The sequence below is a fragment of the Ornithorhynchus anatinus genome, chromosome 21 (assembly GCF_004115215.2).
Source record: "Ornithorhynchus anatinus isolate Pmale09 chromosome 21, mOrnAna1.pri.v4, whole genome shotgun sequence".
Taxonomy (NCBI): domain Eukaryota; kingdom Metazoa; phylum Chordata; class Mammalia; order Monotremata; family Ornithorhynchidae; genus Ornithorhynchus; species Ornithorhynchus anatinus.
Genome location: NC_041748.1, coordinates 6,140,469 through 6,165,537, shown reverse-complemented (window position 1 = coordinate 6,165,537; position 25,069 = coordinate 6,140,469). Strand labels below are relative to the sequence as shown.

The following is a 25,069-nucleotide window of genomic DNA, read 5'->3' as shown; positions in this document are numbered from 1 at the left end:
CGCTTGGAAAGTAGAGCTCAGCAATAGAGACAGCCAGGCCCAGAGAAGGTCCAGTTAAAACCAGTGAGATCCAGCCTGAACCAGGGGAAGGTACCACCGGGGGAAGTTCAGCCTGGTCCAGCGGGGAGAGAGGGGAGAGGGTCCGGCCAGGACCAGGGGAGAGTTCAGCTGGAACCCGGAGTCCAGTTAGGACCGGGGAGGGTCCAGCCAAGAGCGGATGTCCAGGAAGGACTGGGGAGGGGCCAGCCAGGACCTGCAGGGGTCTAACTGGGACCAGAGAGGGTCCGGCAGCGGGGCAGCCAGCCCACATTCTGCCTCTGGCCTGGAATGCCCTCTCTCCTCAAATCCAACGGACAGTGACTCTCCACTCCTACGAAACACATCTCCTCCAAGAGGCCTTCCCAGATGAAGCCCCCCCTTTCCTCTTCTCCCACTCCCTTCGGCATCACCCTGACTTGCTCCCTTTATTCATCCTCCCTCCCAGCCCCGCAGCACTTATGGACGTGTCTGTCATTTATTTATAGTAATGTCTGTCTCCCCCTCTAGACTGTAAGCTCATTGTGGGCAGGGAATGTGTCTATTTATGGTTATATTCTACTCTCCCAAGCGCTCAGTCCAGTGCTCTGCACACTGTAGGCGCTCGGTAAATATGATCGAATGAATGAACGACCTGGGGAGGGGTCCAGCCGGTACCGGGAAGGGTCCAGCCAGTAGCAGCGGGGGTCCGGCCAAGGACCAGGTGTCCAGAGGGGACAGCGGGGAGTGTCCAGCCTGGACCGGACCAGAGGGGGTCCAACCAGGATTGTGGGGGCCTAAGCGGGACCTAATCAGAGTCCATCTGGGACTGGGGTAATGTCCAGTCAGAAAAGTGACTCAGTTACCTCATCTGTAAAATGGACTGTGGAGCCCCACGTGGGACAGGGACTGTGACCCCCCCGAGGTGCTTGTATCCGCCTCAGCGCTTAGTCCAGTGCCTGGCACAGAGTAAGTGCTGAACCAATACCGTGATTATTAATTCTTATTGTTAAGTCGCCTTCAGCTCCATGGAGAAAGGTGTAGATTGGAGCAGGCTTTGAAATTATCAATTTGATTTTTGGCTTGATGTCGGTCCTCAAATATTTGTTCTTGTAGGTGTCAGATGATTCATTTGCTATTGTTTTAATGAGATGTTCTTCCCCTTGCTTCTATGTATCGCCATCGTTCTCGTCCGTCCGTCTGCCCCGATTAGACCGTGAGCCCGTCAGAGGGCAGGGACCGTCTCTATCTGTTGCCGATTTGTCCGTTCCAAGCGCTTAGTCCAGTGCTCTGTGCATAGTAAGCGCTCAATAAATACTATTGAATGAATGAATGCTCTTGCATAAGGGAAGTGATGTTGAATGTTTTCATTAGTCTCAGCTTTCTATGAGAGAGGAAATATAGCCCACATTTTAGAGGGTCGCTGGGGATTGTAATAATAATAACTGTGGTATTTGTTAAATGCTTGCTATGTGCCAGAAACTGTACTGCTGGGGTGGACGCAAGCTACTCGGGTTGGACACCATCCCTGTCCCAGTGGGGCTCACAGTCTCAATCCCCATTTTACGGATGAGGTAACTGAGACCCAGAGAAGTGGCATGACGTGCCCAAGATCACACAGCAGACAAGTGCCTTTTGACTCCTGGGAACAGGGAGTGTGAACCTTGCTTCTCTTCTAGTTGCCCCCGTGCTTAAATAAATGGTGGTATTTGTTAAGCGCTTACTATGTGCAGAGCACTGTTCTAAGCGCCGGGGGAATACAAGGTGCTCGGGTTGTCCCACGTGGGGCTCAGTTTTAATCCCCATTTTACAGATGAGGTAACTGAGGCACCGAGAAGTTAAGTGACTTGCCCACAGCCACACAGCTGACAAGTAGTGTACAGGGCCCAGGGGCAAGCCGGTGGGTGCTCAATAAATAAATACAAATACTACTACTTAGATGACGGTGTTAAAATGTAATAGTTTGGGTGATTAAAATGTTTAAAAGCCCTCTTCACGGTGATCTCGGAGGTAATTCATTAGTGTTCAAACCCAAACTTTTCAAGAGCTGCTATTTCATAGATTTGGTTCGTTGTAACAGATATAGAATGTGCTCCAGAATAGATTCTAGAATGTGCTCCAGAATAGATTTCCGCCTCCACAAATATAATATATTCTGTCAGTTCTGCCACCGCATATGTTGTCACGTACACATTTGGGGTTTAGAATGTTTTGCCGAAATCGGGAGCGTTCTTCCAACGGGGGATATACGTCCGTTTAATGATGATGGTATTTGTTCAGCGCTCGCCGTGTGCCAGGCACTGTACTGAGCGCTGGGGTGGCTACAAGCAAATCGGGTTGGACACAGTCCCCGCCCCACGTGGGGCTCACAGTCTCGATCCCCACGTTACAGATGAGGGAACTGAGGCACAGAGAAGTGAAGTGACACGCCCGGGGTCGCACAGCTGACAGGTGGTGGAGCTGGGATTAGAACCCACGGCGTTCTGACTCCCAGGGCCGGTCTCTACCCAGTACACCATGCTGCTTCTCCTGTTGCAAGAAAAGGTTTTGTACGCGTGCTTTCGGGCACAATGTGAGCATGACAAGTATGGCTCGGTGGAAAGAGCCTGGGCTTGGGAGTCAGAGGTCACGGGTTCGAATCCCGGCTCGGCCATTCGTCAGCTGTGTGACCGTGGGCAAGTCACTTCACTTCTCTGGGCCTCAGTTCCCTCATCTGTAAAATGGGGATGAAGACTGTGAGCCTCACGTGGGACAACCTGATGATCCTGTATCTACCCCAGCGCTTAGAACAGTGCTCTGCGCATAGTAAGCGCTTAACAAATACCAATATTATTATTAAGTATGCCCCGGCTCCGGCTTGTTCCAAAACAAGCCTCGCTTCATAGCAGAGCTGTGGGGCGACATGGCCTAGTGGAAAGAGAACAGGCCCAGGAATCTGGGAACCTGGAATCTAATCCTGACTCTTCTGTGTGCCTGCCGGGTGACCTTGGGCAAATCACTTCCCTTCTCTGAGCCTGTTTCCTCACCCGTGAAAAGGGGATTCAACACCTGTTCTCCCTCCTCTTTAGACTGTGAGTCCCATGTGGGACGGGAACTGTGTCTAGCCTGATGATCCTGTATCTGCCCCAGTGCTTGACACATATTCAACGAATACCATAAAATTAATAATAATAATTGACTGCAGAGAGGTAACTGTCCTTTGTTTTCGAATATGGTGCTACTAGAAGTGAGATCTTATCCTAAAACTCAAGCTCGGCGGTTTCCATTTCATCTTTAAAAAAGTCAAATAGTCTTCAGTTTCTGGTAATAATGATTGGGGGGTTGAGCTTAATTATAATCAGTTAAATCTTTCAGGAATTCCTTGTACCTAGATTTTTTTTCCTTGATCTCCCTTTGTATTATATCATGGAAATACGAGAAGCAGCATGGTGTAGTGGATAGAGCACAAACCTGGGAGTCAGAAGGTTTTGGGTTCTAATTCCAGCTCCGCCACTTGTCTGCGGAGTGACCTTGGGTAAGTCACTTAAGTTCTCTGTGCCTCAGTTGCCTCATCTGAAAAATGGGGGTTGAGATTTCTAGCCCCACGTGGGATGGGGACCGTGTCCAGCCCGATTTGCCTCTAGACTGTGAGCTCACTGTGGGCAGGGAATGTGTTTGATGTCATATTGTACTCTCTCAAGCTTTTAGTACAGTGCTCTGCACACATTCAGCACCTAATAAATATGATTAATAATAATAATAGTGCATTTCTTTTTTACTTCATCAAATCAAACATAATAATAATAATGATGATAGTATTTGTTAAGCACTTACTTTGTGCTAGGCACTGAACTAAGCGCTGGGTGGATACAAGCAAATCGAGTTGGACACAGTCCTTGTCCCATGTGGGACTCACAGTCTCAATCCTCATTTTACAGATGAGGAAACTGAGGCACAGAGGAAATGAAGTGACTCACCCACGGTCACAAAGCAGACAAGTGGCAGAGCCGGAATTAGAACTCATGACTTTTTGACTCCCAGGTGCTCCATCCACTACGCCATCCTGCTTCTCGATCGATATGGTTTGATGGGTGAAGTCTTGGTCTTATTAAAATAGCTTTAAAAAAGTCATGTAATTCATTTTCTGAATTCTTCATTTATAATATGTATGAGGATGAATAGGTTTGGGTTATTTAGTATGCCTGACGTTAGATTATAATTAGCTAAATCGAATCTTAGCTAGTGAGGCTCAGTAAATTGCGCCGATCGATCGATGATGCAAATTGGAAATGAAATCTCTGGTTCGATTTTTGTTCTTTTAACCCAGAAAAGCTCCGTTGGCCTGAGCAGGAATTTGCCAAGAAGTCTGTTCTGGATCCAGGAGATCGACTGATTATTAACTACGAAAGAAACCTTCCACAGCTCTCCCCTGGAGTCCTAAAAGACATTTTCACAACTGGAACCAGTAGCTACAATGTTCTTCTGCAGAGTAAAGAGGAGAAAAGACATAATTTGCAGAAGCAGTCACCCCCTGCTGTCTGCGGAAGACACCGGAAGCCCACCAAGACTCCCGATACTTCAGGAAGGAAAGAATCTTCCCAGATCACCGTTCCAGTGCCTTTTAGCTGGGTCTGCCCGAATAATCAGCCTCCTATCTTTCTCCCCGGCCCATTGGCGAGTAACGTGAAATTTCCTCACGCTCTCTCTGTTTCGGGGACCAGCACGGGACTGTCGCCGAGACCTAAAAGTAAGGCAAAGAGGCATTATTTCTCCTCTCTGCTAAAGCCGAAGCCGCCTCAGCTCTCCAAAAGCCTTGATAGAGGAGAATTTTCTGGGAAGAAACTTTGTATTCTGACCGCCATCAAGCCAACCAATGTGGAGAAAGAAAAGCTGAAATTCTTCAAGTCGGATTTCACCTACAATCCTCAGTTTGAATACGCCAGCCCCATTCTGACTAACGTGTTGGCTAAACACAGCCAGGCGTCAGACCGATTTCTTAAGCAGGTAGAGTTCCAGCTGACAGGGGAGTGGGCTTATTAGCATTTTCATGGGTGAGATTCTTCTCCATGAACTCAAAACAGCAGAAATAAAAAACGGGTAGCTCAGTAGCACAGTAGTAGGTGTTTTCTGGGAGCCGGGAAAACTTCAGGTCGTTTTGAAAGCTAGAGTTGGGCGTATGGCCTTATCACTGCAGCCATTTCAATTACCAGTAATAAAAACAGTGGTTTTTATTAAGCGCTTACTATGTGTCAAGCGTTTTAAGCACGGGGGTAGATACAGGTTAATCAGGACGGACGCAGTTCCTGTTCAACATAGGACTCAGAATCTCTTCCTCTTTCCCCTTTTTATCTCTGCTTTCGTCCATTCCATCTCCCCCTCCCTGACACACAACAAAGCCCGCATGCACAAGTCTTCTTTCGGGGACACTCTATCCGTTGCCGATTTGTACATTCCAAGCGCTTAGTACGGTGCTCTCCACATAGTAAGTGCTCAATAAATACTACTGATGAATGAAGTCTTATCAGAAAGGCCAGGCATCTTTGAACGCCTTCGCTCGGCCGTGTTCTGGTATCGTGAGTCGATTTTTACCTCCACCTCTGGCTACTAAGTTTTATTTAGAAATGTGTTGTTCTTCCCAGCTTCTCCTGGAGAGAAGCTGGAGAGGAGGAGCTGCGGAAGGTAGAGAAGCAGCATGGACTCGTGAAAAGATCGAGATTCTCAAAATTTCGAAAGCACAGCCGCAATACCACGATTCTTTGCTTTCTTTCAAATTACAAAACCGTTCATGAGCTATCAGCTCTGTGGAATCGTACTCTCCCAAGCTCTGCACACCGTAGGCGCTCAATAAATACCACCGACGATGATGAAAATGTCAGTTTTATCTGTCAAGGGTTTGCTCTGTGCAGAACACTGTACTGGACGCTTGGGGGAAGAACTTACAAGCTAGTGGGGGAGATGGACGCTAAAAGAAATTACAAATAGAAGGAAGCAACAGAGTTTAAAGATGTTAAGAAGTTCTATCAGAGGAGTGGAGGGGGTGCCCAAATACTTAGCGGTCACCAAAGTGCTCAAGTAATAGTAGTGGTTGGGGGGAATCGTGTGGAGAATTGAGAAAGGTTAGTCAGTGAAGGCCTCGTGGAGATTTGATTTCAGTAGGCTTTGAAGGTGAGAGCAGCGGTTAGTCGGATGTGAGGGGCAAGGGAATCCCAGCAGGCAGGGGGTGAGCAAGAGGGATGAGAATGAGGTTGGTTTGAGGCGAGCCAAGTGCGCAAGTTGGGGTGGAGTGTGAGAGGAGCAAGGAGAAGTAGGAGGGAGAGAGCCAGTTTCGTGCCTTGAAGGCAGTGATCGAGAACTTCTGCTTGAGGTGGAGAGGGATGTGTAGCCGTTGGAGGTTTTTGAGGAGTGAGAGGACGGGCGAAAAATGATGTTTCAGAAGAGTTTTCCAGGGAGCACAGTGAAGTACGGATTGGAGAGGGAAGAGGCTGGAGGCGGGGAGGTCTGTCGGGAGGCTGACGTGGTAGTTGAGATGGGATGTGACAAGGGCTTGGACCCGGGTCATGGCAGTTTGGATGGGACGGTTGTTTTGTTGTTCTTTTTAAAATGGTATTTGTTAAGCCCTTACTATGTGCCAGGCACTGCACTAAACACTGGGGTAGATGCAATAAGGTAGGACCCGTGTCCCACATAGGGCTCAGAGTTTTCCCCCCCCCTCCATTTTACAGATGAGGGAACTGAGGTCCAGAGAAGTGAAATGACTCACCCAAGGTCACACAACATACAAGCATCAGAGCCGGGATTAGACCCCAGACCCTTCCGACTCCCAGGCCCGTGCTCTGTCCACTAGGCGACGCTGCTTCTCTGGAGATTTTGGGGGTGTGAAGAAAGAGCTGACCGATTTTGGTGACTAACTGCATATGGGGGTTCCTAGTTTCCCCACTTTTACAAAGTCACCTGCTTCTGTCACCTCCCTTATGAGCCTTCCTCGTCGGGGAGGCCCGCCACGCTTCCCCTCGCTTTCGGCTGCTCTGTCTTTTGTAGTCATCTGCACCGACGACTAGCCACGCCTTTTCACTCATCCTGAGATCTCCGCAGATACCTCCAAATCCACCACTGGCTAAATTTCCCTGTCCTTGAAGGCACTGGAGAAGCAGCGTGGCTCAGTGGAAAGAGCACGGGCTTTGGAGTCAGGGCTCATGAGTTCGAATCCCAGCTCTGCCACTTGTCGGCTGTGTGACTGTGGGCAAGTCACTTCACTTCTCTGGGCCTCAGTTCCCTCATCTGTAAAATGGGGATGAAGACCGTGAGCCCCACGTGGGACAACCTGATTCCCCTATGTCTACCCCAGCGCTTAGAACAGTGCTCGGCACATAGTAAGCGCTTAACAAATACCAACATCATTATTATTATTATTATTGTTACTTGTTGTCATTGCTTGACTGATTCATTCATTCATTTATTGAGCACTTACTGTGTGCAGAGCACTGGGCTAAGCACTTATAATGAAGATGGTAGTTGTTAAGTGCTTACTATGTACCAAGCACTGTTCTAATGATGATGGTGATGATAGAGGTATTTCTTAAGCGCTTACTATGTGCAGAGCAATGTTCTAAGCGCTGGGGTAGATACAGGGTCATCAGGTTGTCCCACGTGAGGCTCACAGTTAATCCCCATTTTACAGATGAGGTCACTGTGGCCCAGAGAAGTGAAGTGACTTGCCCACAGTCACACAGCTGACAAGTGGCAGAGGCGGGATCGGAACCCACGTCCTCTGACTCCCAAGCTTGGGCTCTTTCCACTAAGCCGTGTCGCTTCCCATCAGTAGGAATAGGTATCTGCCCAGTGCATAGTGAAAATGCAGAGACCCATAAATTCTTTAACGGGAAGCAATTTCATCGCTGGTTTTTTTGACCCTAGTCTTAAGAACGCAGTGTCGTATGTAATGAGCGCTTACTGTGCACCATGCTAAGCGCTTGGGAGAGTACAGTAAAACAGACACGTTCCCTGCCCACGACAAGCTTACAGTCTAGAGGGGGAGAAAGACATTAATTTAAATAAATGTTACAGGTATGGACTCTGACCGTGAGACCCACATGGGAAGGCGATTGGGACTGACATGATTAACTTTTATCTACCTCAGTGCTTAGAGCAGTACCTGGCACATAGTAAGTGGGAAACAAACACCGTAATTCTTAGGAGAATGCAGAAGTGACAGAAAGAGACCCAGAAGATCCCAAAGTCAATGAGTGACCGAGCTGGAGGGAATCAGATCTGCCTGTTTCTCATCAGAGCACTCCAAGTTGGCCGTCTTTCAGCCCTTTGGCCGTTCCTCAAGGGAAACAGCTGGGAGAATGTTCACAGTTCAAAACCCCCGGTTTTTTCCTCAACCCAACACCCTTGGTGCTTTCAGTTTGATTATGAAATTAAACAAAAAAGGAAATTACACACCAGAGCGTTCAAAACACAGTCCTCTGTCTTGTCGAGGACAACTGCCACTAGGAAGAGATATTTTAAAAGTACATAATTGGAAAATGGCCCGTGATTCCAAGCTCCACCCTTAGCATTTAACTTTCGGGAAATTTGGCTCCCAACCCGACCCCCTCTAAGGTGGTGTAATGTAGGCAAACTGTGACGGGCTTCGCCGTTAGGGGATTAATCCTTTTTTAGGACTACTGTTATGAAATCATTTGAATCGTCTATTAATTTGTCAAATGCGGCAAGGACAATAAAATCTTTAGGTTATATCCTTCTTAGGATTACTGTTTCGGAATGATTTGAATGGTTTACTGATTTGACAAATGCGGCGAGGAAAATGATATTTCTACTTTATATCCTAATATACTTAATATCCCTGAAGATGGCAGTATTGTATTGTTCTGTTGAGGGGTTTTAAAAGGGATTCTAGCCAGAGGAATCAATCGACCAATCAATCAATGGTATTTATTATGCACTTACTATGTGCAGAGCACTGTACTAAGCGCTAGGGAGAGTCCAATACAAACAACGGAACCCTTTAATTCATATAGAATAGGTTCTTGTTCAAATTTGGCAAAGCGACAAAGAGGGATAGTCAATCGATGGTATTTATTGAGTGCTTTCTTTGTGCGGAACACTGTACTGAACTCTTGAGAGAGTACAATATGTCAGTTAGCACGCACGTTACTACCCCAAATGAGCAGTTCACCAGCTCGAAGATTCAATATTGTTCCAGAAACCATTCTGGCTCTACTCTAGGGGTGGGGGTGGAGTTTGGGGGAGGAGAGTAGAGGAGGGAGGTGTATGTGTGTGGGGGCAGGAGGAAGGTTGTGGGGGAGGTTGGGTATTGGTCCAGGTTAGAAGACGACAAATAATATCTTTTATACTCAGCTTTCTCGGCATCTAGTTCTTCAAAATCATCGGAAAGAAGAAATAACTCTCTGGTATGGCAATTAAAAAAATAAAAAACTAAAAGGAAGAAAAATTGGAGCCCAGTCTCTCCGCACCACCCAAACATCATGAAATTTTCACCTTTTTTTCCAAGGAAAAGAAATATTTAGCAGAATTCAGATTTCCAGTTGCCAAGCAGGTTAGATCATGTTGGCAAAGTGAATGACATCTGAATTTGGGAGTTATTACTATCCGGAATGATACTGGGTAGGGTGGTTTTAGAAATGAAAGAGTCCCTTCAAAATTAGAGGTTTATGCGTTAAAGTCTTCTCATTGCTCATTGAGAAATACAGATATTCATGTATTCATGTCACATGTGTGAAATATATCTATTCATGTGATTCATATAGCCTGCTCCTCTAGTCAAAGAAAACAATCACTGGCAGTGAAGGTCACCCATGAATCACATCTTCTCCAAGACACCTTTCCTAATGAAACCCTCTTTTCCCCGGCTTCCTCTCCTTTTGTGTCAACTAAACGGTTGAATCTGTGACCTTTGGGAGCTTGGTATTCACCCCCCCGACCCCAGTCCCACAATCCTTATATACCTGTCTATGAATTATAGATTATTAATTCATTCAATAGTATTTATTGAGCGCTTACTATGTGCAGAGCACTGTACTAAGTACTTGGAATGTACAATTCGGCAACAGAGACAATCCCTGCCCATTGACAGGCTTACAGTCTAATCGGGGGAGACAGACGGACAAAAACAAGACAACTTAATCACGATAAATAGAATCAAGGAGATGTACACCTCATTAACAAAATAAATAGGGTAATAAAAATATAGACAAATGAGCACAGTGCTGAGGGGAGGGGAAGGGAGGGGGGAGGAGCAGAAGGAAAGGGGGCTTAGCTGAGAGGAGGTGAAGGGGGGGCAGAGAGGGAGCAGAGGGAAAGGGGAAGCTCAGTCTGGGAAGGCCTCTTGGAGGAGGTGAGCTCTCAGTAGGGCTTTGAAGAGGGGAAGAGAGTTAGTTTGGAGGAGGTGAGGAGGGAGGGCGTTCCAGGACAGCGGGAGGACGCCAGGGGTCGACGGCAGGATAGACGTGAACGGGCGACGGTGAGGAGTGGGCGGCAGAGGAGCGGAGCATGCGGGGTGGGCGGTAGAAAGAGAGAAGGGAGGAGAGGTAGGAGGGGGCGAGGTGATGGAGACCCTTGAAGCCGAGAGTGAGAAGTTTTCGTTTCGTGCGGAGGTCGATAGGCAACCACTGGAGGTTTTTAAGAAGGGGCGTGACATGCCCAGAGCGTTTCTGTAGGAAGATGAGCCGGGCAGCGGAATGAAGAATAGACTGGAACGGGGAGAGACAGGAGGAAGGGAGATTAGAGAGAAGGCTGACAGACTAATCCAGCCGGGATATTCTGAGAGCCAGTACCAGTAAGATAGCCGTTAGGGTGGAGAGGAAAGGGCGGATCTTGGCGATATTGTAAAGGTGAGACCGGAAGGTTTTGGTGACCGATCGGATGTGTGGGGTGAATGAGAGAGCCAGGTCGAGGATGACACCGAGGTTGAGGGCTTGAGAGACGGGAAGGTTGGTCGTACCATCCACGGTGACGGGGAAGTCAGGGAGAGGTCAGGGCTTGGGAGGGAAGATGAGGAGCTCAGTTTTGGACATGTCGAGTTTTAGGTGGCGGGCCGACATCCAGGCGGAGACGTCCTGGAGGCGGGAGGAGATACGAGCCTGAAGGGAGGGGGAGAGAACAGGGGAGGAGATGTAGATCTGGGTGTCATCTACATAGAGATGATAGTTGAAGCCATGGGAGCGAATGAGTTCACCGAGGGAGTGAGTGTAGAAGGAGAACAGAAGAGGCCCAAGAACTGACCCTTGAGGAACCCCTACAGTTAGAGGATGGGAGGGGGAGGAGGAGCCCGCTAAGGAGACCGAGAATGAGCGGCCAGAGAGATAAGAGGAGAACCGGGAGAGGACGGAGTCCGTGAAGCCAAGGTGAGATAAGATGTGGAGGAGAAGGGGATGGTCGACAGTGTCAAAGGCCGCTGAGAGGTCGAGGAGGATTAGGATAGAGTAGGAACCATTAGATTTGGCAAGAAGGAGGAGATTATAAATTACTCATTTATATCAACGCCCATCTCCCCCTCTAGACTGTAAGCTCATTAGGGACAGGGAGCGTGTCTACCAACCCTGTTGCACTGCACTCTCCCTAGCGCTTAGTACAGTGCTCGACACACAGTAAGCACTCAATTAAATATCACTGACTGATGAGTGCTCGTGTGGCCGAAAAGGCCAATTCAGAATCCACATTCATTCATTCTATCATATTTATTGAGTGCTTACGGTGTGCAAAGCACTGTACTTAGTGCTTGGGAGAGCATGCTATAATGGACACATTTCCTCCCCACAGTGAGCTTACAGCCTAGAGGGGGAGACAGACGTTAATATAAATATATAAACAAATTACAGTTGTATACATAAGTGCTGGGTGGCTGGAAAGGGGGTGATAAGCCTGTTGTTGGGTAGGGATTGTCTATCTGTTGCCGAACTGTACTTTCCAAGCGCTTAGAACAGTGCTCTGCACACAGTAAGCGCTCCATAAACACGATCGAATGAATAAAGGAAGTGATGTTTTAAAATCCTGGCCATATCGGGCACACGAAAGGGTTGTCTTTCGTTGTGTCATTGTGCTTGATTTTTTTTTTCGCTCCTGGCTCTGTTTTCCTTTTGGCCTCCTGTCTCTCTTTCCACATGTAGCTTTTGCTCAAAAAGAGCCGGCGGCTTCCCGGTCGGACTCTCAGCGATTGGTACCCGGTTTTCAGCTGGGCCTCAGCCCGTCTGAACGCCAGCACCTCAGACGAAACCTCAGCGGTAGCGGCACTTCTAGTCGTTCCATCTGTCGACAAAGGTGTGCGTCGCCGTCACTTTCCGACTCGAATTCCGGGACATTTATTCCCGCACCCGTTGGCTTTTTGCAGGCCGTCAATATTATGGAACGTGCGTTGAAGAAATACAGGAGTTACGAAAACTTCGAACAGGCCACCGGCGGGCGTCTGCTTCCTAGAAGTCGTATCTGGGGTCACGTAAGGAAGTACATGCTGAAAGAAGGCTGCCTGGGAGAGGTAAGTGCCCCATTAGCCCTTGTTTACTTACAAGCAGCGTGGCTTAATGGAGAGAGCACGGGCCTGGGAGTCAGAAGGTCACGGGTTCTAATCCGGACTCTTCCACCTGTCTGCCGTGTGGCCTTGGGCGAGTTGCTTCACTTCTCTGGGCCTCAGTTACCTCATCTGGAAATGGGGGATTAAGACTGGGAGCCCCATGCAGGACAGGGACTGTGTCCAACCCGATGTGCTTGTATCCACCCCAGCACTTAGAACAGTGCCTGGCACATAGTAAGCGCTTAACAAATACCATTATTATTATTACAAGTGAAGCAATGTGGCCTAGCGGCAAGACCGTGGACCTGGAAGTCAGAGGACCTGGGTTCATATCCTGGCTCTTCCAATAGTTTGGTGTCTGACCTTTCCCGCTCCTACCCCAACTCGCTACTGTCCTACTACAAACCAGCCCGCAAACTTTGCTCCTCTAATGCCAACCTACTCACTGTACCTCCATCTCGTCTATCTCACTGCCGACACCTCGCCCCCAGCACTTAGTACAGTGCCTGGCATAGAGTAAGTGCTTAACAAATACCACAGTTATTATTTCATCCTGCCTCCTTCCTGAAATGTCCTTCCTCTTCATATCCGACAGAAAAACGCTGTCCCCACCAGAAAAGCATTATTGAAGGCACATTTCTTCCAAAAGGCCTTCCCTGACTAAGCCCTCCTTTACTTTTCTCCCACTCCCTTCTATGTCGACCGGACTTGCTCCCTTTAATCATTCTTCCCAACCTTACAGCACTTATGTACATATTTGTAATTCATCTATTTATATTAATGTCTGTCTCCCCTCTAGTCCATAAGCTCATTGTGGGCAGGGAATGTGTCTGTTTATTATTCTATTGTTCTCTCCCAAGTGCTTAATACAGTGCTCTGCACACAGTAAGCGCTCAAAAAATATGATTAAGGACTTGCTTCACTTCTCTAGGCCTCTGTTTCCAAAGGGAAACAGGGATTCAGTACCTGTTCTCCCTCCTTCTTACACTGTGAGCCCCATGCGGGACAGGGACCTTGTCAGATGTAATCAACTTCTACCTACCCCAGCACTTAGAACAATGTTTGACACATAGTAAGCCCTTAAGTACCTTAAAAAAGTGTAGGGGACACCATTTCCATCCAGTTATAATTCATTTAGTCAGGGGGTCCTGAATCTCTGCCGCTGCTGTTTCCAGATATTAACAGCACGTTTCCACGTCCGGCAAAGTCACCTCATCAAATTCACTCTCCTGCATAACTCTGAGAGGCTGAGAAGCCGCATAGCCTAGTGGAAAGAGCCCAGACCTGGGAGTCCAAAGGACCTGGGTTCTAATCCAGCTCCGCCACTTGTCTGCTGTGTGATCTTTGAGCAAGTCATTTCACTTCTCTGGGCCTCAGTGACCTCATCTGTAAAATGGGGATGGAGACTGTGAGCCCCATGTGGGACGGGGACTGTGTCCAACCTGATTTTCTTGAATCCACCCCAGTGTTTGGTACAGTGCCTGGCACACAGTAAGCACTTAAATACCACTATTATTATTATTATTAGTTAGCACTTAACAATTACCATTTAAAACCAAAACCGAAAAGCCCTGCATGCTCCCAAAATATTTTTTTTCTGCCTCGGCTAGGGAGAAGCAGCGTGTCCTAGTGGATAGAGCACGGACTAGGGAGTCAGAAGAATACAGGTTCTAATCCCTGCTCTGCCACTTGTCTGCTCTGTGATCTTGGGCAAGTCACTTCACTTCTCTGGGCCTCAGTTCCCTCATCTGTAAAACGGGGATGAAGGCTTTGAGGCCTATGGGGGGCAGGGACAGTGTCCGACCCGATTAACTTGCGTCTACCCCAGCGCTTAGTACCGTGCCTGGCACATAGTAAGCCCTTAAGAAATTCCACAGTTATCATTATTTTCAGAAAGTTTACCCCAAACTACGGCCTGGTTATCCCCTTTTGTCATTATCAGATCGTGGTCCACCTCACCGAAGACCTCCTCTCCAGAGCCTCCATGACTGTGGTGAGCAGTCGCCCTACTCTCACGATCAACGTGGGCACGGCCCGTGAGCACTGGCTGGAGGGGATGCTACGGCACGAGATCGGTAGGCGGCCGCCCTCTCTCCCCGACGGGTCTGGGACTCAGAAGGTCGTGGGTTCTAATCCCGGCTCCACCGCTCGTCTGCTGTGTGACCTTGGGCAAGTCACTTCACTTCTCCGGGCCTCAGTCCCCTCATCTGTTTCAAATGGGGATTGAGACTGTGAGCCCGGTGTGAGCCAGGGACTGTGTCCAACCCGATTTGCTCCTCTCCACCCCAGTGCTTAGTATAGTGCCTGGCAATAGTGAGCGCTTAACAACTACTATTATTATTATTATTATTATTGAGGAAAAGTTACATCCTCCCGTTAGCTAAGTGGTCTTAAGTGATGCAGAGGCTCTGAGACCAAAATAATAATAATAATGATGATGATATTGAGTGCTGCGGGAGATCTAGATGATCACGTCAGAAAAAGTCCCTGCCCCACATGCGGCAACGTAACATCGCACGACCTAATGAACGGAGAATGGCCTGGGAGTCGGAAGGACCTGGGTTCAGATCCCGTCTCTGCCACTGGCCTGCTCTGTGACCCTGGGCAAGTCACTTCATTTCTCTGGACCTCTTCCTTCATCAGGTAAATGGGAAGGAAGACTGTGAGCCCTATCGTGAGACAGGGACTGTGTCTAACCCGATTATCTTGCATCTACCCCAGCGCCTTAGAACAGCACCTGGAACCTAGTAAGTGCCTAAAAATTAACACAATGATGATTATTCTTCATGACTAACACCGACATCGCCAGTCAGATGTCGAGAAATCACACTTCCAGTGATTTTCCTTCTTCCTTTCTGAAAACAGCCGAAGATCCTCTACCCTTCTTCCAACCCAGCCTGGGTCCCCCGCAGCCCAGATGAAGTAGAGGATGGAGGCCCAAGACAGGAGTGCCTCTGGTCTCCTTCCTCCTTGTCGTTTAAGTTGTGGAGACATGCAACCTGTTTGGGACGGGTGTCTAAAGTTAGGAAGAGTGTCTGGGGGTGGGCCGGAGAGACCCCAGGATTTCACCTGGATCGCACCGGTTTACTGTGGGTTGGGTGTGAGTCAGCGCCGGTTGCCACCTCTGAGCCTGGAAGGATGATAATCCCTCTGAGGATTTCCCTCCCGAGTCCGTGGGACAGGCGCTAAGTACAGTGCTTTGCACGCAATAAGCACTCAACAGATGCCATGGAATGAATGAACACGCGCTTGAGCCCACCCTCTTCCCTTCTTTTGTCAATCAATCATATTTATTGAACACTTACTGTGTGCAGAACACCGTACAAAGCTCATTCCATTAGGCTGCAGTGCTTCCCTAATCAATGCCATCGATCTGTGGCCACAAATCATTTCTTGCTCTAGTCACCCTGTGCTGGTCTAGATTGTCAGCTCATTGTGGGCAGGGAACATGTTTACCAACTCTGTTATATTGTCCTTTCCCAAGCTTTTAGTACATTGCTCTGCACACAGTGAGCACCCGCTGAATACGGTTGCTTCTAGACTGTAGGCCCCCTGTGGGCAAGGAATGTGTCTGCCAACTCTGTTATAATAACGGTAATAATAATCGAGGTCTTTATGAAGCGCTTACTGTGTGCCAGGCACTGTACTAAGCACTAGGGTAGGTAAAGGTAATAGGGTTGGACCCAATCCCTGTGCCACATGGGGCTCACAGTCTTAATCCCCATTTTCCAGCTGAAGTCACCGAGGCCCAGAGAAGTGAAGTGACTTGCCCCAGGTCACACAGCAGACAAGCGGTAGAGCGGGGATTAGAACCCAGGTCCTTCTGACTCCCGCTGGGCCACGCTGCTTCGCCCTTCCAAGCGCTTAGTACGGTGCCCTGCACACGGCGAACGCTCGCTGGATACCAGCGATTGATTGACCGCTGGATTTTCTCTCTCCAGGGACCCATTACTTCCGAGGCCTGAACAACACCCAGCAACCCTGGGGTAACTGGAATGAGCGCCGACGGCTTGGGCTGAAGCCCATCAACCCCACCGAGGAAGGCCTGGCCAGCCTCCACAGCGTCTTGCTCCGAAAGGACCCCTTCTTGTGGAGAGCCGCCCTGCTCTACTACACGGTCTATCGGGCCAGCCAGATGTCCTTCAGCGAGCTCTTCCAGGACGTGGGGAAGTTCGTTCAGGATCCCAACACCCGCTGGGATTACTGTGTCCGAGCCAAGCGGGGCTGGACCGACACTTCCCAGCCAGGTGGGTCTTCCCGCTCGCTTCCCGGTCACCGGGGGCTTGGCGAGTTGTCCGGTGGGCCGCCCACCCCGGGGACGGGGCCGCTCGCTCCGGCGGGTCCAGCCTGGGGCTTCCTAAGCGTCGTGTGGGTTATCGGTTCCAAGAAACGAGAAGGTTAAGCGAAAGAGCGTTAAAGAAATTTATCGTTTCCCAGAGGAAGTACTAGAAAGCGCATTCTTCCTAAGCGTTCTGGGGGTTGTTGGTTCCAAGAGAAGAGAAGGTTAAGTGAAAGAGTGTTGAAGAAATGTATAGTGTCCCAGATGAAGTATTGGAAAGTGCATTCTTCCGAAGCGTTCTGTGGGTTATTGGTTCCAAGAAAAGAGAAGGTTGAGTGAAAGAGCATTAAGGAAATTTATAGTTTCCCAGAGGAAATATGATAAAGTGCATTCTTCCTGTCAGGTGGTTTCCATCGGGACCCCAGGGGCAACCTGGGATTCCAGAAGCCTGTCTCCCCGTATTGGTATCGATGAACTGGGTGGCCCAGGACTATCCCCACTCTGCTCAAAGCAGAGTCTCCTCGAGCAGCTGACCTTCCCACGTCCTGGTCACTTTCCAACAGTACAGTGCAGGGCGGGACACATGGCTTTATTGGGCGGGTCTATCTCTTCCTCCTTTTATAATAATAATAGTAAGAATAATTAGAGTATTCATTAAGTGCTTACTATGTCCCGGGCACTGTTCTTAGCACTAAGGTGGATCCAAGAAAATTGGGTTGGGCACAGTCCCTATCCCACATGGGACTCACTCTCTTAATAATAGTTATAATAATAATAATAATGGTGCTTTTTAAGGACTTACTATGTGCCAAGCACTGTTCTAAGCACTGGAGTTAGATACAAGTTAAGCAGGTCGGACACAGTCCCTGTCCCACATGGAGCTCGCATCCTCACTCCCCACTTTACAGATGAGGGAACTGAGGACCACAGAAGTGAAGTGACTTGCCCAAGGTCACACAGCAGACATGTGGTGGAGCGGAATTGGAACCCAGGTCCTTCTGACTCCCAGGCCCGGGCTCTATCCACTAAGCCACCTGACTGACACAGCTAACTGATTCTCCCCAGGTTCAAAGCCTCATCTCCTCCAAGAGGCCTTCCTTGACTAAGCCTTCATTTCCTCTTCTCCCGTTCTCCTCTGCATCACCCTTGTCCTTGGATTTACCCTTTCTTCACCCCTCCATCAGCCCCCCCATTTATTTATGTATTCATTTATTTACTTCTCTTAATGTCTGTCCCCCCGTCTAGACTGTAAGCTTGTTGTGGACGGGGAACGTGTCTAATAATAATAATAATGTTGGTATTTGTTAAGCGCTTACTATGTGCCGAGCACTGTTCTAAGCGCTGGGGTAGACACAGGGGAATCAGGTTGTCCCACGTGGGGCTCACAGTCTTCATCCCCATTTTACAGATGAGGTAACTGAGGCGCCGAGAAGTGAAGTGACTTGCCCAAAGTCACACAGCTGACAAGTGGCCGAGCAGGGATTCGAACCCATGACCTCTGACTCCAAAGCCCGTGCTCTTTCCACTGAGCCACACTGCTTAACAACTCAATTGTATTATACCCTCCCAAGTGCTTAGTACACTGCTCTGCACACAGTACATGCCCAATAAATGCAATTGATTGATTGATTGATTGATTGATTGGCCTAGTCTCCCCGCCTCCCCACCTGCCCTCCCCACCCCCCATGGAAAAGGGATGATCAATCAATCAATCCTATTTATTGAGAGATTTGGAAGAGGGTTCAGAAAATCCCATTCCCCCTTTCTCTGGGAGCAAATTGGGTTCATTAACTATGTAATGTTGGTATTTGTAATGTTGGTATTTGTTAAGCGCTTACTATGTGCCGAGCACTGTTCTAAGCGCTGGAGTAGACATAGGGGAATCAGGTTGTCCCACATGGGGCTCACAGTCTTAATCCCCATTTTACAGATGAGGTAACTGAGGCCCAGAGAAGTTAAGTGACTTCTCTTAACTATCAGTGGACTAAGTGTGATGGGGTTTATTTCTTGGAAAGAGGGTAATGTCATTCTCCGGGACATGCTGTTTTCCCCAGTGTTAATTGAATAATTATAAAATGTTTTCAGATTGGGAACCATCGGGCGGAGAAAGGTAGAATGATTTAATTGGAAGATGTGTTAGTCTTCCCTGATTTCACTGTACTGTTTGGTGGCTCCAAGCCTCCTGTTCTCCCTCCTGCTTAGACTGTGAGCCCCGTGTGGGGCAGGGACTCTGTCCAACCTTGTATCTGCCCCAGTGCTTAGAACAGTGTTTGGTACATAGTGAGCGCTTAAATACCACTATTTTTTGTTGTTGTTGGCAACACCAAGAGGCCTCTGGAAAGGCAGAATGAGGCAGAATCAAAATACCCTTGAGCACCTTCAAAATAGGTTTACGGGCCCTGAATCTTCCAAAAACCAACCAGGCTTTCCTCGAGAATCTAAATTTTATGCCTTAGGGCCATGTTTTCAGGAAAACCATTTTCCTTTAGAGGATTCCTTTGGGGACCTAAAGTCACTTGGAACAAATCAAATGTTATGCATCAGTTGAATTATCAGGGCTTGATAATCTTTTGGAGTCCTGTGGTGCCCCCGGCCCCTCCTCTGGCTCTGCCTCAGATCCCTGATATCAGCCCAGCTGTCCAATTCTCAACCTGTACATCCGGTTCCACCTCCCTCCTTCCCCTTCCCTCCCTCCCCACACTGGAAATAATAATCATGGTGCTATTTGCTAAGCCGCTTACTGTGTGCCAAGCACTGTGCTAGGCGTTGGGGTAGGTATAAGATAATCAGATCAGACACAGTCTTTCCCCTCATGGGGCTCCTACTCTAAGTAGGAGGGAGCACACGTATCAAATCACCATTTTGCAGATGACGAAACCGAGGCACAGAGGAGTGACTTGCCCAAAATCTTCCCCAAGTGACTAGGAAGCAGCATGGCCTCGTAGAAAGAGCCCGGGACAGAGAGTCAGAGGCCCTGGGTTCTAATTTTGGCTCTTCCACTTAATAATAATAATAATAACAATGATTATGGTATTTATTAAGCCCTAGGGTAGATACCCAATTTTCCTGTATCTACCCCAGTGCTTAGTACAGTGCCTGGCACGTAGTAAGCGCTTAATAAATACTACAATTACTATTATTATAAGATAGTCAGGTCAGACACAGTCCCTGTCCCACAGGGGGCTCCCAGTCTCAATCCCCATTTTACAGCTAACATAACTGAAGCCCAGAGAAGTGAAGCGACCCACCCAAGGTCACACAGCAGACACGTGGTGGAGCCGGAATTAGAACCCACGTCCCCTGACTCCCAGGCCCGAGCTCTTTCCACTAGGCCATGCTGCTTGTAGGCCGTGCCCCTCGGGCTCCTCATCTGTAAAATGGAGATTATTTCGACTACGAGCCACACGTGGGACAGGGACTGTGTCCAACCTGATTGACTTGTATCTACCTCAGCGCTTAGAACAGGACTTGACACATAGTAAACACTTAAGTACCACAATTATTATTAGGTAGGCTGGTAATCGGTCAATCGATCAGGGGTATTTATTGAGCACATACTGTGTGCAGAGCATAGTAATAATAATAATGATGATGGTCTTTGTTAAGCACTTACTATGTGCCAAGCACTGTTCTAAGCACTGGGCTGAATACAAACTTGGACGAGTTACAAGCCAACAGAGTTGGTAGACGTGTTCTTGGCCCACAAGGACCTTACATCAGCATCAGTGAAATCCATTCATCACTGATCTCTAAGACTCGCCAATATACCGTTCCTGGCTTCTGGGTTTATGGCTTCTTCCTTCCTCTTTCCTTACGGGTCTGCTTATCAAAGGGACTGCAACATGAGAAGCAGCATGACCTAGTGGATGACGCTCAGGCCTGGGAGTCAGGAGGACCTGGGTTCTAATCCTGGCTCCACCACTCGCCTGCTGTGTGACCTTGGACAAGTCACTTGACTTCCCTGGGCCTCAGTGATCTCATCTGGAAAACGGGAATTGAGACCGATAACCCCCACGTGGGACCGGAACTGCGTCCAACCCGATTTGCTTGTCTCCACCCCGGCACTTAGTACGGTGCCTGGCACATAGTAAGCGCTTAACAAATAGCTTTTTTTAAAAAAAAAGGTAGGTTAGCCTTAATAGTGGAGAGAAAGGGGACGACCTGGAAAATATCATGAAGGAAAAATGGAGGGAAGTTGGAAGGAGACAATGTGAAATATATATATATATTTTTAATTCAAATCAAGTATGATACAGATGTTGTGAGTTTCACCCCCAAGTCATGAAAATCGGTGTACCTGCCGACCCCATCCTTCCACAGCATATCGACTTGGTTAGGGGTAGCGGGGTTTTGCCGGTGGCTGGAGGTGATGGGAGGTGGGGCAACGGGCAAAGACCGTGGACTCTTTTACTGCTCTCCCGTACTTTAGAGCTTACCTCTCCCTTTTACAGATACAAGAGCCGTTTCAGCCTACCTTACCCCTAGATGATGATGATGATGGCGGTATTTGTTAAGCGCTTACCATGTGCCAAGCACTGTTCTAAGCGCTGGGGTACACACAAGGTAATCAGCTTGTCCCAAGTGGGACACACAGTCTTTATCCCCATTTTACAGATGAGGTAACTAAGGCACAGAGAAGTTAAGTGACTTGCCCCAAATCACACAGCTGACAAGTGGCGGAGCCAGGATTGGAACCCACGATCTGCTTCCTGGGGTGCTGATTCCTCAGGGAAAGCAACGGGGATGGGGTGGAGGCGGGGTTCCTTCTCTCCCCCGACCAAGCTGAACGTGAATTTGATTCCTTCAGGCTGCTTCAGTAAAGACCAAGTGTACTTGGACGGCACCCTTCAACTCCTGAGATACAGAGACAGGATCGACTTTCGCTTGTTGACGGCTCTGGGCAAGGTGAGTGGGACTGAAGCCAGAAGGATCCCGAAGCCTAATGAGGACTCTGGCTTAGGCCTTCCCGCTTTTCCAGTTTCTGGTTCGTTGGAGAATTGAGAGGCAGCGTGGCCTAGTGGATAGAGCACGGGCCCGGGAGTCACGAGGTCGTGGGTTCTAATCCAGGCCCTGCCACTTGTCTGCCGGGTGGCCTTAGGCAAGTCACTTCACTTCTCTGGGCCTCAGTTACCTCATCTGTAAAATGGGGATTGAGACCGTGAGCCCCATGTGGGACAGGGACTGTGTCCAACCCGATTTTCTAGGATCCACCCCAGCACTTGGGGAAGCAGCGTGGCGCAGTGGAAAGAGCACGGGCTTTGGAGTCAGGGCTCATGAGTTCGAATCCCAGCTCTGCCACTTGTCAGCTGTGTGACTGTGGGCAAGTCACTTAACTTCTCTGTGCCTCAGTTCCCTCATCTGTAAAATGGGGATTAAGACTGTGAGCCCCGCGTGGGACAACCTGATTCCCCTGTGTTTACCCCAGCGCTTAGAACAGTGCTCTGCACATAGTAAGCGCTTAACAAATACCAACATTATTTATTATTATCACTTAGCTTGGTGCCTGGGATACAGTAATTACTTAACAAACAACACAATTATTATTATTATTATTATCATTATTAGAATTAAAGCAGAGACAAGACTCTGGAAAGAATATTGGATAATGGTATTTCCTTGATTCCAACGAGCGGAAAAGATAAAGCAGAGGGTGACGTAGAGATCAAGGGAGCAGTATGCCAAAAGATCCAGTTGCCGTTCAGAAACTCTCTTTTGCGTGCGCTCTCCCCCCTCGCTTCATTTTGTTCTCACAACATCATTTTGTGGTAGGGAGATGCAGATATTGTTATTGCCATTTGACCCATGAGGAAACTGAGGCCCAGAGAAATTAAGTAACTTGCTTCGATTCATATAGCAAGCTAGGAGCAGAGGTGGGTGGGGAAGAGGGAGGGCAAGAAAGAGAGAAGGCGGGAGAGAGAGAGAAAGAGGGAGCAAGAGAGAAAGAGGATGAGAAGGAGAGGGAGAGAGAGAGAAAAGAAAGAGGGAGGAAGAGAAAGAGGAAGAAAGAGAGAGGGAGAGAGAGAGAAAGAGAGAAGGGTGGGAGGTTTGACCCTCTGCTAAGTTTTCAGCAGTGCTGGGTGGATCGCTCTTGGATTTCAGAAAGCATTTCATAGATAAAGTCCAAAGATCCTCAGCAAAATGAAGAGTGATGGATAATCTTAAATCGCCAGGGTTTCTCTCTTTATTTAGACAAGACATTGCAAAAGCCAAGGCAACATCAGTCTGTGAGAAAGGAGATTCCCTAAAGGGGAAGAGTAGCTATGGGAAGCAGCGTGGCCTAGTGGAAAAAGTCCAGGCCTAGGAGTCAGAGGACCTGGGTTCTAATCTCAGCTCTGCTCATTGCTTGTTGTGTGGCCTTGGGTAGGTCACTTAATGTTTCTGGGCCTCAGTTCCTGCAGCTGTGAAAAATGAGGATTCAATACCTGTTCTCCCTCCCACTTAGACTGTGAGCCCTACCTGGGACACGCCTGTGTCCGACCTGATTAACTTGGACCTACCCCAGCACTTAGTGCTGACACGTAGTTAGTGCTTAACAAAGTCCATAATAATAATAATATTAATAACGATTTGTTTCCGACTAGGGAAAACTCAGCCTGTCCTTCACCAGGATGAAATACTCCAGGTAGAGAGGCATTAATAAATTGTTATGGAAAGGACTAGTGAGGCATGGGAGATGACAATCATCGATTAGAGGGTTAATCTTTTAATCCCTCCAAAAGGAATAATGATGATAATAGTAATGATAATAGTGATTTTTAAGTGCTCACCGTTCTAAGACTAGGATGGTTACAAGCAAATCAGGATGGACACAGTCCCTGTCTCACATGGCACTCAGTCACCACCCCCATTTTACATATTAGGTAACTGAGGCCTAGGGAAATGAAACGACTTGCCCAAGGTCCCACAGCAAAGAAGAATGATTCCCATTTCTAGAACCAGTAGCAACGATGGAATGGAGACAACCGGCAGTCTGGACCCAAATGCCTTCCTACAAAGCAGTGAGGGATTTTCTGGGATTGCTGCTGCCTTGGCAGTTGTTGGAAAATGCAGCGTGGAGATAACCCCGTCTTCCTTGTCTAGGTCTCCTACGAGGACGTGGAACGGTTGAAGGAGTTTGCTGTGCTAGGCAACGTCAGAGTGCCTCACTTCCTCCAGGATCATGCCCGATACCTGGGCCATCTGGAGAAAATCATGGAAGTCAACGAGCTCACAGATAAGGAGCTACGAGAGCTCATATTTTAACGGGACCCAACGAGAGTGGGAGAGGAGCCGATTTTATTTTCGTTTCCCACAGGGCTTCAAGGAACTTGGTTGCAGGGGTCCTTTTTTAAAAATACATACCTCAGACTTTTCCCGAAATGGGTCTTACAGAGGAAGTGATGCTCCTGAGAAGCAGTGTGGCCTAACGGAAAAGCAGGGGCTTGAGTGTCAGAGGATCTAGGTCCTAATCCCGGTTCCGCCATTTTCCTGATGTGTGACCTTGGGGAAGTCACTTGCTTTCTCTGTACCTCACTGCCCTCGTTGGCAAAATGGGGATTCAATACGTGTTCTCTCTCCTACTTAGACTATGAGCCCCATGTGGGACCTGATTATCTAGTACCTACCCCGGTGTTTAGTATCGTGCTGTGTCCACAGTAAGCACTTGGTAAATTCCATAATTATAACTACGATTACTATTCCTCTGCCTCCCACAGCCTGCCATTACTATGAAGGACACATTTTCCGAGAATGATAATATCAACTGTGGGATTTGTTAAGCACTTACTCTGTGCCATGCACTGTGCTGAGCGCTTGGAGTAAATACAGTCATATTGGGCACCATCTCTGCCCTTGGGCTCATGGTCTAAGAAAGAGGGAGTAAAAGTATTGGACCCCCATATTACAGATGAAGAAACTGAGAGAGAGAGAAGTGACTGGCTCAAGGTCATCCAGCAGTGAAGCGACAAAGCCGGCATTAGGACCTCCTGACTCCCAGGCCTGTGCTCTTTTCACTAGGCTGTGCTGCTTCCACAACCTCCGGAATCTCTGTTCACTCACGGCCAGTCCCAGTCTCAGGGCCTTCTATCAGAGTCCATCTCTGACTCAGGAGACTGGGAACTAGTTTCCATTTCTCAGAATTCCCCCAGGATTCCAAAAATGAGAGGTTCAAGTCAATTCCTCCTCTTCCTTAGCAAGCCTCCTGTAAAAAAAAAAATCTCTCTCAAGGTCCTCCAACATGGTATGGCTATTTTGAATATCTTTCTTTTGTGCTACCCTGTTTAGTA

At 48.3% G+C, this 25,069-nt stretch overlaps 1 protein-coding gene across 1 annotated transcript in view; it reads left to right on the top strand.

Moving 5' to 3' along the window:
- KIAA0895 (KIAA0895 ortholog) overlaps positions 1-24,254 on the top strand; it is a 25,662-nt gene extending 1,408 nt beyond the window's left edge. The window contains exons 2-7 of the mRNA XM_029048683.2: positions 4,322-4,998; positions 12,347-12,490; positions 14,469-14,601; positions 16,468-16,773; positions 21,613-21,710; positions 23,886-24,254. Coding sequence (XP_028904516.1) covers positions 4,322-4,998; positions 12,347-12,490; positions 14,469-14,601; positions 16,468-16,773; positions 21,613-21,710; positions 23,886-24,047 — 1,520 coding nt within the window. The 3' untranslated portion in view covers positions 24,048-24,254. The remainder of the gene's footprint in view (positions 1-4,321; positions 4,999-12,346; positions 12,491-14,468; positions 14,602-16,467; positions 16,774-21,612; positions 21,711-23,885) is intronic.
- Positions 24,255-25,069: the final 815 nt, after the last annotated feature.